Source organism: Neolamprologus multifasciatus, chromosome 3 (genome assembly GCF_963576455.1).
Source record: "Neolamprologus multifasciatus chromosome 3, fNeoMul1.2, whole genome shotgun sequence".
Lineage (NCBI taxonomy): Eukaryota > Metazoa > Chordata > Actinopteri > Cichliformes > Cichlidae > Neolamprologus > Neolamprologus multifasciatus.
Window position 1 is genome coordinate 2,769,990 of NC_140441.1, and position 15,292 is coordinate 2,785,281.

At 40.1% G+C, this 15,292-nt stretch overlaps 1 protein-coding gene across 1 annotated transcript; it reads right to left on the reverse strand.

The window, feature by feature from the left end:
* Positions 1 to 3,618: 3,618 nt before the first annotated feature.
* Positions 3,619 to 14,236, reverse strand: LOC146521055 (uncharacterized). The gene is made up of 8 exons (XM_085154377.1): positions 14,067 to 14,236; positions 12,713 to 13,081; positions 12,519 to 12,614; positions 7,907 to 8,233; positions 6,731 to 7,063; positions 4,587 to 4,916; positions 4,080 to 4,415; positions 3,619 to 4,009 (listed from the first exon to the last, which is right to left on the reverse strand). The coding sequence occupies exons 1-8, from the start codon at positions 14,137 to 14,139 to the stop codon at positions 3,918 to 3,920; spliced, it is 1,956 nt and encodes a 651-aa protein (XP_085010503.1). The 5' UTR covers positions 14,140 to 14,236; the 3' UTR covers positions 3,619 to 3,917.
* Between the last annotated feature and the right edge of the window lie 1,056 nt (positions 14,237 to 15,292).

The following is a 15,292-nucleotide window of genomic DNA, read 5'->3' on the forward strand; positions in this document are numbered from 1 at the left end:
TTTAAACAAACTTAGCACTTGCTCAGACTGTGAGTAAAAACAAATGATGACCACCGCACTGTTTGAAAAGGTTTAAACAAAACAACAATTTCCAAAAACAAAGTGATCTAAACAATTCCCCAGGTTATGGGGTTAATAACAAAAAGAAATCCTAATTAGAGGTGAAGAAAAAGAAAGGAGAACATCCTTTGCATGAGACAAATCAGAAGAAACAAGACGTTACAAACACAACAGTGATCATAGCCCAGTTCATGTTTAACATATCAACAACACTTTTATTAGAGCAGGTAATTATTATTACCTTATTAAAGCTACCACAGCCACTTTATTAGGTACACCTGTTCAACTGACCCTAACTGCAAATATCCAATCAGTCAATCACATGGCAGCAAACCAGTTCATTAAGGCACACAGACAGAATCAACCTAGACGACTCCAGTTCAAACTGAGCATCAGAATTTCAGAAGATGCTGATCTGCTGAGATACTCCCAACAACCATCTGTGGTGTTCACAGAGGACGGTCTAAAGAAGAGAAAATATCCAGTGAACAGCAGTTCTCTGAGAAAAAATACTTTGTTGATGTCAGAGCTCAGAGGAGAATGGACAAACTGCTTCAATAGCTCTCATTATAACCGAGGTCTGCAGAAGAGCATATGTTAATTCACAGCCCGATGAACCTTGAAGTAGATGGGCTACAGCAGCAGAAGACCACACTGGAGCAGAAATGAGCTTCCTCCAAAGGGTGGCTGGCCTCCCCCTTGGAGGTAGGGGGAGAAGTTCAGCCATCCAGGAGGTGCTCAGAGGAGCCAGTTGAGATGGTACAGGTATATCCCACTGGGAGGAGTCCCCAGAGCAGACCCAGGACATGCTGGAGAAATTATCTCTCGAGTGGCCTGGGAAGACCTTGTTGTTTCACTGGACAAGCTGGGGAGAGGCAGGCCCGGGCTTGTTTGGCTGCTGCCCTGGCAACCCGGCCCCAGAGAAGCATAAAAGGATGGATGGATAGATGGATAGATGGATGGATGGGTGGATGGATGGATGGAGTAAGTAATGAAACTAATTATTTAAAGTGATGATGTTTCAGTGTTTCTTGTGTAGTTTGTGAGTTTGTCCTATTTCCTGTTCTCTACAAACTTGATTTAATCATTTTATGGAAAAGAGCAAAAATCAAAATGCACATAACTCACAACCTCTGAAACTTTACACTTATGAACTGAACTGTTACCTTAGAGTTGCTGTGAATACATCTCATGCAGTTTATTTAGTGTCCTCACGGTCCAGAAGCAGCAGCGTGACGAGCTGATGATGTTATCAGGGAAGTGGTGAAGCTGAGGATGTCAGTTTTCTGTCAGTCGTCGTCCTGGCAACATGAAGATTACATCTGTGTCTCTGCTCCTCAGTGAGTCAAACACTGAAGTCCTTCACTCATCTATCACAGATATCAGCTTTCACTCAGGAAACCACAGCTGCTAGCTGCATGTACTAAATGTTGACCAGCCTTTGTTACGCAGGCTTCACTTCCTCTGTTGTAAACAAATTGTCCGTTATCTGCACTTAACCTAATTTAATTTCTCTGAGAGTTTGTATGCTTTGTTATGTTGATGATTCAAACATGAGCAGACCGAGACTCACACAGGACGTAAACCTGCAAATAACAGCAATAAAAACAGCTTCTGCAGGCTGTTCATCCCACAGCTGAGGTGGAGTGAACCATAAACCATGAGCAGAGCTGGAACTCGTGTCCTCGTGTCAGCTGACATCAAGAATACAATGCAATACTAAATTCTATGTGCAATAACCCAATTGTATACACATAACACTATTTATCGCTCTGAATCTCATTGTACAACTGTATAGTGACAATAAAGGCATTCTATTCTGTTCTATGTTAACAGTTATGCTGTTAACAAAGGTGAAACCGCTAACTTAAACACTGGTTAGTCCTGGACAGTCCATTTAGTCCATTTCCTCTGCTAAATGTTTCCCTTGTTGTTGGCTGTTTGAGAAAAATCTTCCTAAAGGAAAATTCCACAGTGTTCCTTTGCAAGTGTTCAGTAATCCTCAACGGCCTCTCCATGTAAACTGATTTCACACCTTGGATCATTTGAAAGGTAACAGCTGTTGAGTTTGCACTGCAGAGTATCCACCCTACACCCACTGTTACTGTGTTTAAAACCCAGTGTTAATTTGGTGATCTGATATTGTGTAATATTCAGTATGTATATATGTATATTGGGTGTTCAGTTATAAAATGTTCTTCAATGATTTTGAGTTTTTTTATTGCTATTGGTTTGCAGCTGCTTTACGAGGGTCGACTGTGGTAGTACATCCTAGCGGGAAGGGCTATGCGCTCACATGGCTTGTAGCTGTGCCAGAGAGAGAGCTTGGGTGAGCTAGCGGGGAATATCTCCTTCTGCAGTAGCCTTAAAAAAAGACTATTGTTCGTTCTCCTGCCAGACGCCTTGCTGCTGTACTGCCTTACTGCTGTGCTGTCTCGTTGTCGTGCTGTCTCGCTGGTGCCATTAAAGGTTTGGCGGCTGTCATTCATTCATCCATCCGGACCTCGATTATTTGGACTGAAGTACTCACACACACGCCCGCACTCAGTGCCATACACTCTCTTTATTTTGCTGGCTAGCTAACACCCTTGTTTTTTTTTTTTATTCACAAAGACTACCCAAAGACATTTTGGTTATTGTCAAATAGACACTCTCTGATTACAGACTGAGGATGTTGTAGTGTTACAATCCCAGGACTGAAAAAGACACAATATATTCACAATATATTCACTTGTCTCCTGGCTAAGATTTCTGAACAATCTAGCAGGAGATGGCCCATATCTATGGGACTGATTTCTGCTAATGCCTGATGGACTGATAACAGCCGAAGTGGGTGAATACAGTCACCCAGTCGCTAGCTGTGCCATTACCCAGCATACACCACTCCCTCCATAAATGCAATAAACAATACAAAAGTAATAGCCTATAATTAATTTATCTGCTGTTTCTCAGGTAGTTGTTTACGTTATATAATTTATTGTGTTCTGTATACGTCACTACAATGTGATTTCGGAAATATATAAATATACGGACAACAGGCTCTTCCGCAGCAATCTCTTGTCGTCAATAAGCAACGTTTAGGGAGCTCTATAGTATTCAATGAGAGGACCCTGCACGTTGATTCTCGACGCGAGGGGGTACCCTGCACGTCGATAAGTGAAGCAGAGGGAGCCTGACCATGCATCACACATTTGAGAACGTGTTGAGTTAACAGTTGGAAGTTTTCATTGACTGAGCTGATACTTCTTTTAAAATTAAGTCTGTTCAGTGATGGGTCTGTCTAGCACAAACCCACTGGTGGAACGAAACGAGTCTACTACAACAGCAAAAAGCATTGGACACAAACCAGAACACTTTGATCTCGTGCACGAGGGAGAGAACTATGACAAGCGCCGTTCCTTGGCCTGACCCCAGTAGCTCTCGTCTGCTCCCTCGTAACACAGCTCTTTATTGCGGTTACATGAATATGCATAAGTTTATTAGCATATGACGTTCTACATAGGTATACATATGGGTGCGGGGGGGGGGGGGGGGGGGGGTCCTGATGAGTGTGTAATGAGACACTCATCAGTCCAGGGTGTTTTTTTGAGACAAGCGTTTGGAACTCTGCCATGCAGGCTGTGTGCTCCAGTCCCTTTCTTAAAGTGTAGTCGTGAGAAAGGGACTTTAATTTTAACTACAGGACATTTTGAAAACATCAAAACATCTTGAGAACTTTTTTAACTAGCTTTACCCATTATAACAAATATTTGTTCTCAATGTTTTGCATAGTTAAATAAAAATGATTTATTTGATAAACCCTTATTTTGTTCTATCTCAGTTTAAACTAAAAGCTGATCCTAAACTAAGCAGAGATGTCAAACTGATCGATCAGCCATCAGAGGAGTCGGATCAATGGAGCTGCTTCTGTTCCTGATGTCCCCTGTTTGATCCTGGACCTGAACTCTCCCTGCAGAGGAGACACAAGACAGTCAGACATAAACAAACAACCAGAGACAAACTTATATTTTTATACTGACCTTTGACCTTTAGCAGCACTGTGGTCTCTCTTGAAATGCTTCTTTCTTTGCTGCTGACATTACAGATGTATTCTCCACTGTCTCCATCTGTGGGGTGTTTCAGGGTCAGACTGAGGTCTCCAGTTCTCAGCAGGTCTTCATTCATCTTTGTTCGGTCTCTGTAAACCTGGTCCTGTTTGTCAGGCTGCTCAGAGCCGTTCATATACATGTGAACCAACACTGATGGTACAGGGTCAATGCGTCTCCATACAACTGTAGCATCTTCAGGCAGGTTTTGTGTGGTTTTGAAGGGCAGCCAGATAGACTCCGCCCCCTCCTCCACCTCCACCACACAGTCTGAGAGGACAACAAACACAACATGAGCTGTGCAGACAGCAGTGAATCTAGAAAACACCTTATTAAGCTTCTTTATAGATGCTGCAGTCTGATATTTGTATTTAATTATTGTTATTGTTATTTTATAAACAAATACACTGTAACAAATATTTCATAGGTATTTGCACTGACCCATCACTCTCAGCAGAACTGTTTTCTTTCTCTTGATCCCTTTCCCCTCAACTCTGCAGATGTACTTTCCAGTGTCTCTGTCTGTGGGGCGTTTCAGGGTCAGACTGAGGTCTCCAGTTTTAAGTGAGTCGTCTCTCATTTTGTTTCGTTCTCTGTAAAACTGGTCTCCTGCCTCAGGCTGGTCAGAGCCATTGTAATATTTGTGAACCGTCATCGGTGGATCAGGTTCATAGCGCCACCACTCCACTTCAGCATCTTCAGGCAGGTTTTCTGTGGTTTTGAAGGGCAGCTGGACAGACTCCGCCCCCTCCTCCACCTCCACCTGACAGACTGAGAGGACAACAAACACAACATGACACAGCAGCAGTTTTTTTCAATGATTCCAAAGAGAACCTTAATATTCAATTTTAGGCTCAAACTATGATTTTTGTCTTTGCTTGTGTTGATTTCCTAAATATGAAATATACTACAATAATTTAATTCAGAATTAATGTATTTTATTGGTTGTTCTTCATTTCTTTTGAATTGTTGCCTTCAGTCCACTTTAGTCTCATTTAGTTTGAGTAGGTTTGCTCACAAAGAAAGAATTAAAGAATTTTTAATGGTAGTTTAATTTTAACAAAGTGAGACAAATTATCAAGATAAAATCCAGAAAACGAACAGTATACAAAAGTTGATTAATTCATTAATTAGTGGATTAATCTGTATATCATTGAGTAAAATACATATTTGGACCCTTAAACTTACCCAACACTACAATCTGTGTGTTCATGTAACACACAGATTGCGATCAATCAAATCAATGAAGTACAGTTTTTACGTGCCTCAACAAATCAGCTCTGGATTACAGAGGTCACACATTACTCCAGTTTTGGCTTCTCTTCATTGGTTGCCTGTAAATTTTAGGGTTCATTTTAAAATTTTAGTTGTAACTTTTAGAGCTCTGCACGGTGAAGCTCCCCAGTACATCTCTGACCTGTTGAAACCTCATGCTTCATCCCGAGCACTTAGGTCTTCAGGTCAGAGGCTACTGGTGGTCCCACGTACTGGGTTTATAGCACGTGGGGATCGAGCTTTTCACCGAGGCTGTGGACTCTCTGCCGTTGTCTTTACGCTGTCTAGACTCTACTGACTCCTTTAAAAAGCAGCTGAACACATTTTTATACAAACTGGCTTTTAATTCATTTTAACTTGTATGTCTGATCTTATTGTGAAGCACTTTGTGATTTTTATCTGTGAAATGTGCTATATAAATAAATTTTACTTACTTACATACAGATACTCCTGATCTCAACTCATTTTGTGTATAAAGTATGTTTACACTATTTACTTACTGTATTAGAGATAATAACTTTAAGAAGCCATAAATACTATACCTTTCTATGTTGGTAACTCTTTACATTGCAAAATGTAATATGTGCTTTTGGCCTTGGTGGGGACGGATGATTCAGCCACCGAACCCTGCCCTGTTTCTTTTTTTCTATTTGTCTTTGTTTCTTGATAAAAAAGGAAAAATATACTTGCCTACATATGCTATTCTACCTGCTTTTAAACCGTTTAAAATGACAATTCATAGTTTTATATGTGAATTATATAATGTTAAATTACTATTAAACAAATGACTGACTAAGTATTTTATACTTTAGTTTACTTCAGCCATATTCCATATAAATCAGGTGTCATACAAAAATAAAAATAGCTTCAAATACAGTCATGAACCACCCAGTCATGACCTTGTGTACTCTCTGAGCTTTGTGTTGGTTCTTCTGTCACCTGACAAATAGGACATACATGACAATCAGAATAAAATGTGGAGCTGCTTCAGTGTTTCTGTCACTTTGTGCAGATCTTGACTCATCAGTAATGTTTGTAGGCTGAGTGCATTTTTAAAACAATTTGTGCAAACTGCACTACAAGGTGGAATATTTGCAAAATCATGACTACCTCATGATATTTTGTCTCATAAATTAACCCTATGAAAATATCATTGATGAAATATCAATGACTAACACTGAGCAGTGATGATTTTCTATCACTGGAAAATAATTAAAAATGCTAGTAATATTTCAGTGTTAAAATCTTTGTAAAATACCTTGATGCAATTGTTGTTGTTATTTGTTGCTATAAAATAACTTAATTCTGACCTTTGACTCGAAGCCTCACTTCTCTCTTCAGCAGGATGTTTCCCTCCATGCTGTAGACGGTGCAGGTGTAGACATCGTTGTCTCTCTCTGTGGGGTATCTCAGGGTCAGACTGAGGTCTCCAGTTTTCAGCAGGTCTTCATTCATCTTCGTTCGGTCTCTGTAAAAGTGGTCTTGTTCTTCAGGCTGGTCAGAGCCGTTCTCAATAATGTGGACCTTTGTGGTCCGGATGTAAATGCAGGTCCACTCCACTTTACAGTCTTTAGGCAGGTGAAGTTTGATTTTGCAGGGCAGCTGTACAGACTCGACCCCCTGCTCCACCTCCACCTGGGGGACTGAAAGGAGAAAAATACCACAATGAGCTGAACACAGCATCATCAGCACTCAGCACATTTTGTTTGGATGAAGTGAAACATCTGCACTGAAAACATGTTTGACTGGCTCAGGTCTGAGATTTGTCCCGTTGTTCCTCTGAGCAGACACAGTGTTATATTTGGTGTCCTAAATCAATTATGGAAAGAAATTTATCATTTTGTTTATTTTCACACAGTCCAGGTCAAACTCTCTAAACTGTGTAAAAAAAACCTCAACTTTGTAGAAAGAGGTGCCATCTCTCTTTATCTTCACTTCGAACACCCCAAACTGGAAACGTTAATAGACTGTTATGGGAGCTTGCCTACTTAATAGTTCATTACATGTAGATTAGTATCAACTTTTGTTAAATGAACTGTTGTTCTCATCTCTGCAGGTCCAGACTCGTAAAAACGTGCAGCATTTTAACAAGGGGGAAATAGAAGAAGCTCATGTGAGTTTCCTTCAAAAACTCTGATTCTCAAAATCCTGGTGCTAGATTTCAGGCTGACATTGACTCAAAAACATTATCATTATAATATTTTCATTCAAAAAAATATTGATTGTAAAATTACTTTTGAGCCTCTTGAAATATGGAACTATGTAAAAAATGACTCGTCTTTTAAAATTTCTCTTAAACTCCTCAATTTCTCGGACTTGTGTCACATCTTTAGTTTGAGCTGATAAAAAATAATGGTTGAAAAACCTAACTAATAGATCTTACTGTACTCATCAAGTCCTGTTCACCTCAGGGACAGATTATCAGTGTGGTCACCAAGCTCTGTAATTCATGACTCACATCTTCATCTTCTGTCTACAGCACTCACCTCTGACATAGAGCTTCACTTGTTTCTTCTTTAGGATTTTCTCCTCCCTGTCATAGACGGTGCAGGTGTAGGTGAGTGCGTCTCTGTTTGTCGGGTATTTCAGAGTCAGACTGAGGTCCACAGCTATCTGCAGGTTTTTCCTCATCATTGTTCGATTTCTGTAAAACCAGTGCTGTTTTTTAAGGTGGTCAGAACCATTTTTAAACACGTGGACTACCCTGTTGGAGCTGTCAGTCCACTCTACAGTTACATCTTCACGTCGGTAACCTGTGGTTATAAAGGGCAGCTGAACAGACTCCACCCCCGAATCCACATCCACCTGTGGGACTGTGAAGTAAAAAAAACAAATAATGATTTGTGCACGCAGTATGTCAAAGCTCCCATGTTGACATGTAAAATACATGAGTGGAGAAAAGAGTAATTCAATTAGTATATATATATATATATATATATATATATATATATAAGACCAAGACAGACTTTTAATTCATTTGAAAGCCTGATGCTTAACATTGTCCACCCCAGCTGTGAAACTCAGAAACCAGTCTTACTTGTTATCATCTATCGTCCACCTGGGCCTTACACAGAGTTTCTGTCTGATTTCTCAGACTTTATATCTAATTTAGTTCTGAGCTCAGATAAAATAATTATTGTGGGTGATTTTAACATCCATGTAGATGCTAAAAATGACAGCCTCAACATGGCATTTAATCTGTTGTTAGACTCAATTGGTTTCTCTCAAAATGTAAAAGAACCCACCCACCACTTTAATCACACTCTAGATCTTGTTTTAACATATGGCATAGAAACTGAACATTTAACAGTGTTTCCTGAAAACCCTCTCCTGTCTGATCATTTCTTGATAACATTTACATTTACAATAATTGATTACGCAGCAGTGGAGAGTGGACTTTATCAAAGTAGATGTCTTTCTGAAAGCGCTGTAACTAAGTTTAAGAATATAATCCAGCCACTGTTATCATCGTCAATGCCCTGTACCAACACAGAGCAGAGCAGCTATCTGAACGCTACCCCAACAGAGGTCGATTATCTTGTTAATAATTTCACCTCCTCACTACGTACGACTCTGGATACTGTAGCTCCAGTGAAAACTAAGGTCTCTAATCAGAAGTACCTGACCCCGTGGTATAATTCTCAAACACGTACCCTAAAGCAGATGACTTGTAATCTGGAGAGGAAATGGCGTGTCACAAATTTAGAGGATCATCATTTAGCCTGGAGAAATAGTTTGTTGCTTTATAAGAAAGCCCTCCGCAAAGCCAGAACAGCTTACTACTCATCACTGATTGAAGAAAATAAGAACAACCCCAGGTTTCTCTTCAGCACTGTAGCCAGGCTGACAAAAAGTCAGAGCTCTGTTGAGCCAACCATCCCTTTAACGTTAACTAGTGATGACTTCATGAACTTCTTCACAAATAAAATTTTTATCATTAGAGAAAAAATTACCAATAATCATCCCACAGATCTAATATTATCTACAGCTACTCTTAGTTCCATTGATGTTAAGTTAGACTCTTTTTTTCCAATCGATCTTTCTGAGTTAACTTCAATAATTACTTCCTCCAAACCATCAACGTGTCTTTTAAAACTAGACAAAACTGCTCAAAGAAGTCCTGCCATTGATTAATTCTTCGATCTTATATATGATCAACCTATCTCTAATAATCGGCTATGTACCACAGGCCTTCAAGGTGGCTGCAGTTAAACCTTTACTCAAAAAGCATCTCTAGACCCAGCAGTCTTAGCTAATTATAGGCCAATCTCCAACCTTCCTTTCATATCAAAAATCCTTGAAAGAGTAGTTGTCAAACAGCTAACAGATCATCTGCAGAGGAATGGTTTATTTGAAGAGTTTCAGTCAGGTTTCAGAGTTCATCACAGCACAGAAACAGCTTTATTGAAGGTTACAAATGATCTTCTTATGGCCTCTGACAGTGGACTCATCTCTGTGCTTGTCCTTCTTGACCTTAGTGCAGCATTCGATACTGTTGACCATAATATTCTATAAGAGCGATTAGAACATGCTGTAGGTATTACAGGTATTGCACTGCAGTGGTTTGTATCATATCTATCTAATAGACTCCAATTTGTGCATGTAAATGGAGAGTCCTCTTCACACACTGAGGTTAATTATGGAGTTCCACAGGGTTCGGTGCTAGGACCAATTCTGTTTACATTATACATGCTTCCCCTAGGCAGCATCATTAGAAGACATAGCATACATTTTCACTGCTATGCAGATGACACCCAGCTCTATCTGTCCATGAAGCCAGATAACACACACCAATTAGTTAAACTGCAGGAATGTCTTAAAGACATAAAGACTTGGATGGCCACTAACTTTCTGCTTCTTAACTCAGATAAAACTGAGGTCATTGTACTCGGCGCTGAAAAGCTTAGAAATATGGTATCTAACCAGATTCTTACTCTGGATGGCATTACCTTGGCCTCCAGTAACACTGTGAGGAACCTTGGAGTCATTTTTGACCAGGATATGTCCTTCAACGCACATATTAAACAAATATGTAAGACTGCGTTCTTCCATTTGCGCAACATCTCTAAAATTAGAAATATCCTGTCTCAGAGTGACGCTGAAAAACTAGTTCATGCATTTATTACTTCCAGGCTAGACTACTGCAATTCATTATTATCAGGATGTCCAAAAAACTCACTGAAAAGCCTTCAGCTAATCCAAAATGCTGCAGCAAGAGTACTGACAGGGACTAGAAGGAGAGAGCATATTTCTCCTGTTTTGGCTTCCCTTCATTGGCTTCCTGTTAAATCCAGAATTGAATTCAAAATCCTGCTCCTCACATACAAGGTCTTAAATAATCAGGCCCCATCTTATCTTAATGACCTTGTAGTACCATATTACCCTATTAGAGCACTTCGCTCTCGCTCTGCAGGCCTACTTGTTGTTCCTAGAGTATTTAAAAGTAGAATGGGAGGGAGAGCCTTAAGTTTTCAGGCCCCTCTTCTGTGGAACCAGCTTCCAGTTTGGATTCAGGAGACAGACACTATCTCTACTTTTAAGATTAGGCTTAAAACCTTCCTTTTTGCTAAAGCATATAGTTAGGGCTGGACCAGGTGACCCTGAATCCTCCCTTAGTTATGCTGCAATAGATGTAGGCTGCCGGGGGATTCCCATGATGCATTGAGTTTTTCCTTTCCAGTCACCTTTCTCACTCACTATGTATTAACAGACCTCTCTGTATTGAATCGTATCTGTTATTAATCTCTGTCTCACTTCCACAGCATGTCTTTATCCTGTCTTCCTTCTCTCACCCCAACCGGTCGCAGCAGATGGCCGCCCCTCCCTGAGCCTGGTTCTGCCGGAGGTTTCTTCCTGTTAAAAGGGAGTTTTTCCTTCCCACTGTCGCCAAAGTGCTTGCTCATAGGGGGTCATATGATTGTTGGGCTTTTCTCTGTATCTATGAAGCGCCTTGAGGCGACATTTGTTGTGATTTGGCGCTATATAAATAAAATTGAATTGAATTGAATTGAATATATATATATATATACGCCAGGCATACATGGAACGCCATAACCAAGTGGCCGGCATAGTGTACAGGAACATCTGTGCTGAGTATAACCTGGAAGTCCCGAGGTCAAAATGGGAGACGCCCCCAAGGGTGGTGGAGAATGACCGAGCTAAGATCCTGTGGGACTTCCAGATACAGACGGACAAAATGGTGGTGGCTAACCAACCGGACATAGTGGTGGTAGACAAACAGAAGAAGACGGCCGTAGTGATCGATGTAGCGGTTCCGAATGACAGCAACATCAGGAAGAAGGAACACGAGAAGCTGGAGAAATACCAAGGGCTCAGAGAAGAGCTCGAGAGGATGTGGAGGGTGAAGGTGACGGTGGTCCCGGTGGTAATCGGAGCACTCGGTGCGGTGACTCCCAAGCTAGGCGAGTGGCTCCAGCAGATCCCGGGAACAACATCGGAGATCTCTGTCCAGAAGAGCGCAGTCCTGGGAACAGCTAAGATACTGCGCAGGACCCTCAAGCTCCCAGGCCTCTGGTAGAGGACCCGAGCTTGAAGGATAAACCGCCCGCAGGGGCGTGCTGGGTGTTTTTATATAAATATATATATATATATATATATATATATATATACATATATAATATTGTCTAAAGTAAACTCGGACAACCACAAAAACACTAAAGACAAGCAGTATTTGACAGGGTGACAAACTAATTTCCATCTGACAAACGTTTCATTTCACTAAGTTATCTATTCAACAGCATCCAGCATCTGTTAATGATTCTAGTGTGAAGTTTAATTCTCTGACCACTGGACTTTTTATTTCTAACATCTTCTGAGTTAAAAATCTTTACATCTTTCAATTTTCTGTTGAGGTCAATAAAAAGTAAAGAAAAAGACACATGAGGTGAATTTATGTAATCTTTAACGAAAGCTTTGGATTCATCATGTCTGTAACTCAGGTGGAGATTTAATCTAACTAATACTGAATCAACTGCTAAATTCGCAGATGGAACAAAAACCTTTTTTTTTAAATGAGCTCAATAATTGTATGCAATCAATATTTATTCACAATGCAAACACGTCACATACACAACATACCTTCCTCAAAATAGTGTCTGAAGTAAACTCCAACACCCACGGTGAGAGCTGCAACTACAGCCAGGACACCCAGAGCCACTGGGACACTGATGGGAACTTATAACACAATGAAAACATGAAAATTACATGATGTTAACATAAAATGATTAACACTCTGTGACACTCCATGTGATTTTGAATCTCTTTGCACTGACCTCCACCTTTAACCTCCACTTTGACCCTCTGAACCTGCAGTTCCACTCTTGACTGACTGACTTCAACTCCAAACTCGTGGACGATGCAGGTGTAGCTGCCGCTGTCAGACAGCTGAAGCTTTTTCAGAGTGAGACTGAGTTCTCCAGTTTCCAGAGCGTCAGGATTCATGGACGTTCGGCCGCTGAACTGCTCATTTTGGTTCTGAAGGTCATCGCCTTCTCGTCGACGCAGGTGCACTGTGGAGGGATTGAGGTCATAGCGACTCCACACAGCTGTGGATTCTTTTACTTCAAAAGTGTGAAACTCACAGGGCAGGAGAACAAACTCCACCCCCTCTAGTACCTTCACACCTGAGGCACACTGGGAAACTGAGGACACAGACAAAGACAAAGACCTTATTAATCCCACACTGGAGCAATTCATTGCAAGTGGCAGGAAGAAAAGGTGAATTCGAAATGTATTAGAAAACCATCGAAAAAATCAATATAAAAAATGGCTTTCAAAAAAGACAAAATTCTGTGCAAATGGTTACTATATGTAGAAAAATACACCAAGATGTTTTATATTTTGAGAAAGTGCAGTGACAGTAATAGTGATTAGGTATCGTCACTGATTTCTAAAATCAAGTGGATTCAATTTGAATCGGGGAAATTTTTCCTCAGACAGTCAGATATATTATAATTCAGATCATGCATCAGTACATTTTCATATTTTTATATCTATAAATAGAAAGCCTACACTTGCGAGACTTTATCAAAGGTGTAAGCATCACAGCAGATGCGTTTGTAACTGAGGATAAAACACAGCAAAAACACGGAGGCGATTTTCCTGGCATGGGAATTTATTTAAAATTTTAAAAAGTTTAAATTTGTTCAGTAGCCTATTGAACGGTGGAAATTGGGCCTTCTTTTCAGAAGTAAGTAAAAGGAATTAAAAAACAGCGGCCGACAGCGCTGTACACAACGGTAGACTTGTGTGCAAGCGAATAATGAAGAAAACTGATTTTTAGACGGGAAACACAGAGAGAGAGAGAGAGAGAGCTGTGCATGAAGTGTGATTTTATCGTGCTGGAAGCAAAACAAAAGTAAAAAGGAATTCATGACGATGTTTATCAAATGTGAAGCGTATGTGGAGCAGCTTGGCTTTAACTATGCGAGAATAGCCTGCGGCATTTGAGAACTTACCTTCCTGATCAACATGCACAAACCTGTCTGACTGTTTCTGTAAGCAAAACCTGTGTGTGTGTGTGTGTGTGTGTGTGTGTGTGTGTGTGTGTGTGTGTGTGTGTGTGTGCGTGTGTGTTCTTGTGTAAATATGTGTGTGTGTCATAAGTCTAAAGGAAGCTTTTCTTACCGTACAGGAGGATCACAAACAAATCCAAAATCTTCATGTTGCTATACATAGAGTAGACATCTAAAAAGTTCATCTTCAACCTGAACCGACTAAGAGATTAAATAATCCTGCCAAGAAGCCAAAGGTGTTTTCTGGCTGCTCTCCATGTCACACATCACACCTGTGGATTGCTTTCATTCAGGAAGAGGAAACACTTTTTTAAAAGCAGGAGGAGGAGGAGTGTTCACAAAAACCTCAGCCAGTATAGAAGAAACTGTTTGAATGAAAGAAGCATTCATTAGAGTAAAAACCTTTATAACCTATTTGCACATTTAAGACTTCCCACTTTAAATCTGAGATTTTAATCTGTTATGTTATAACACTGTAGATTTTGAACAAATTTAAACTTTTTAACATTATGCAAAATTGCAAAACGCTAAGGTGTGTCTCTAATAAAACCTCTGTAATTTGCTCTGCTTCAGCAGCATCAGGTAATGTTCATTTGTTGATTAATGGTTTTCTTTTGTTTTTGATCTACTGCAAAATATTTTTATAAAATCATTTTTCTGTTTTAGCCTCAGCTACTTTGACACAAAGGCATCTGCTGTGATGTTTACACCTCAGATAAAGTCTCGAAAGTGTCAGCTTTCTTTTTATAGTTATAAAAATATGCAAATGTACTGATCTATGATCTGAATTATACTATTGACTGACTGTCTGAGGCTAACAGTTACACAATCATACCAAAACTCCATCCTGATAGTTTCCACTTTCTCTTTTGTATCACACATACTGAGACAATATTCGGGATAAATAACCATGAAAACAATTTATTTATTCAGTTTAGAGGTTTACACATCATTATAATCACAGAGCCCGCTTCTCTTGAATTGTCCACTTGATGGCGCAGTAGAGCAACTGAATCATCACAATGCTTCGAACCATGAGTCGACCTGTTGGATGGAAGCTTCAGTTCATCACGAGGCTTCATCTCACCATCACTAGTTACCAGTAAGGAAAACTAATGCGTGCATGCATGTGTGAAATGTAGGAATAAAGTGGTGCAAATAATTGTTTGTAAGATAACTCACTTTTCTTGCCTGTGTCCTCTTCAAGGTGTTTGGGCAAATGTTTCCCAGGAGGTCCAGACACCATTTAAAGGTTCTGGGAGAGACCATGGGTTAAGAGAGTGTGGTGAATCTTTTTTGTGCTTGGGTTTTTGGGTTTTTACAATATTGGGTTTGGTG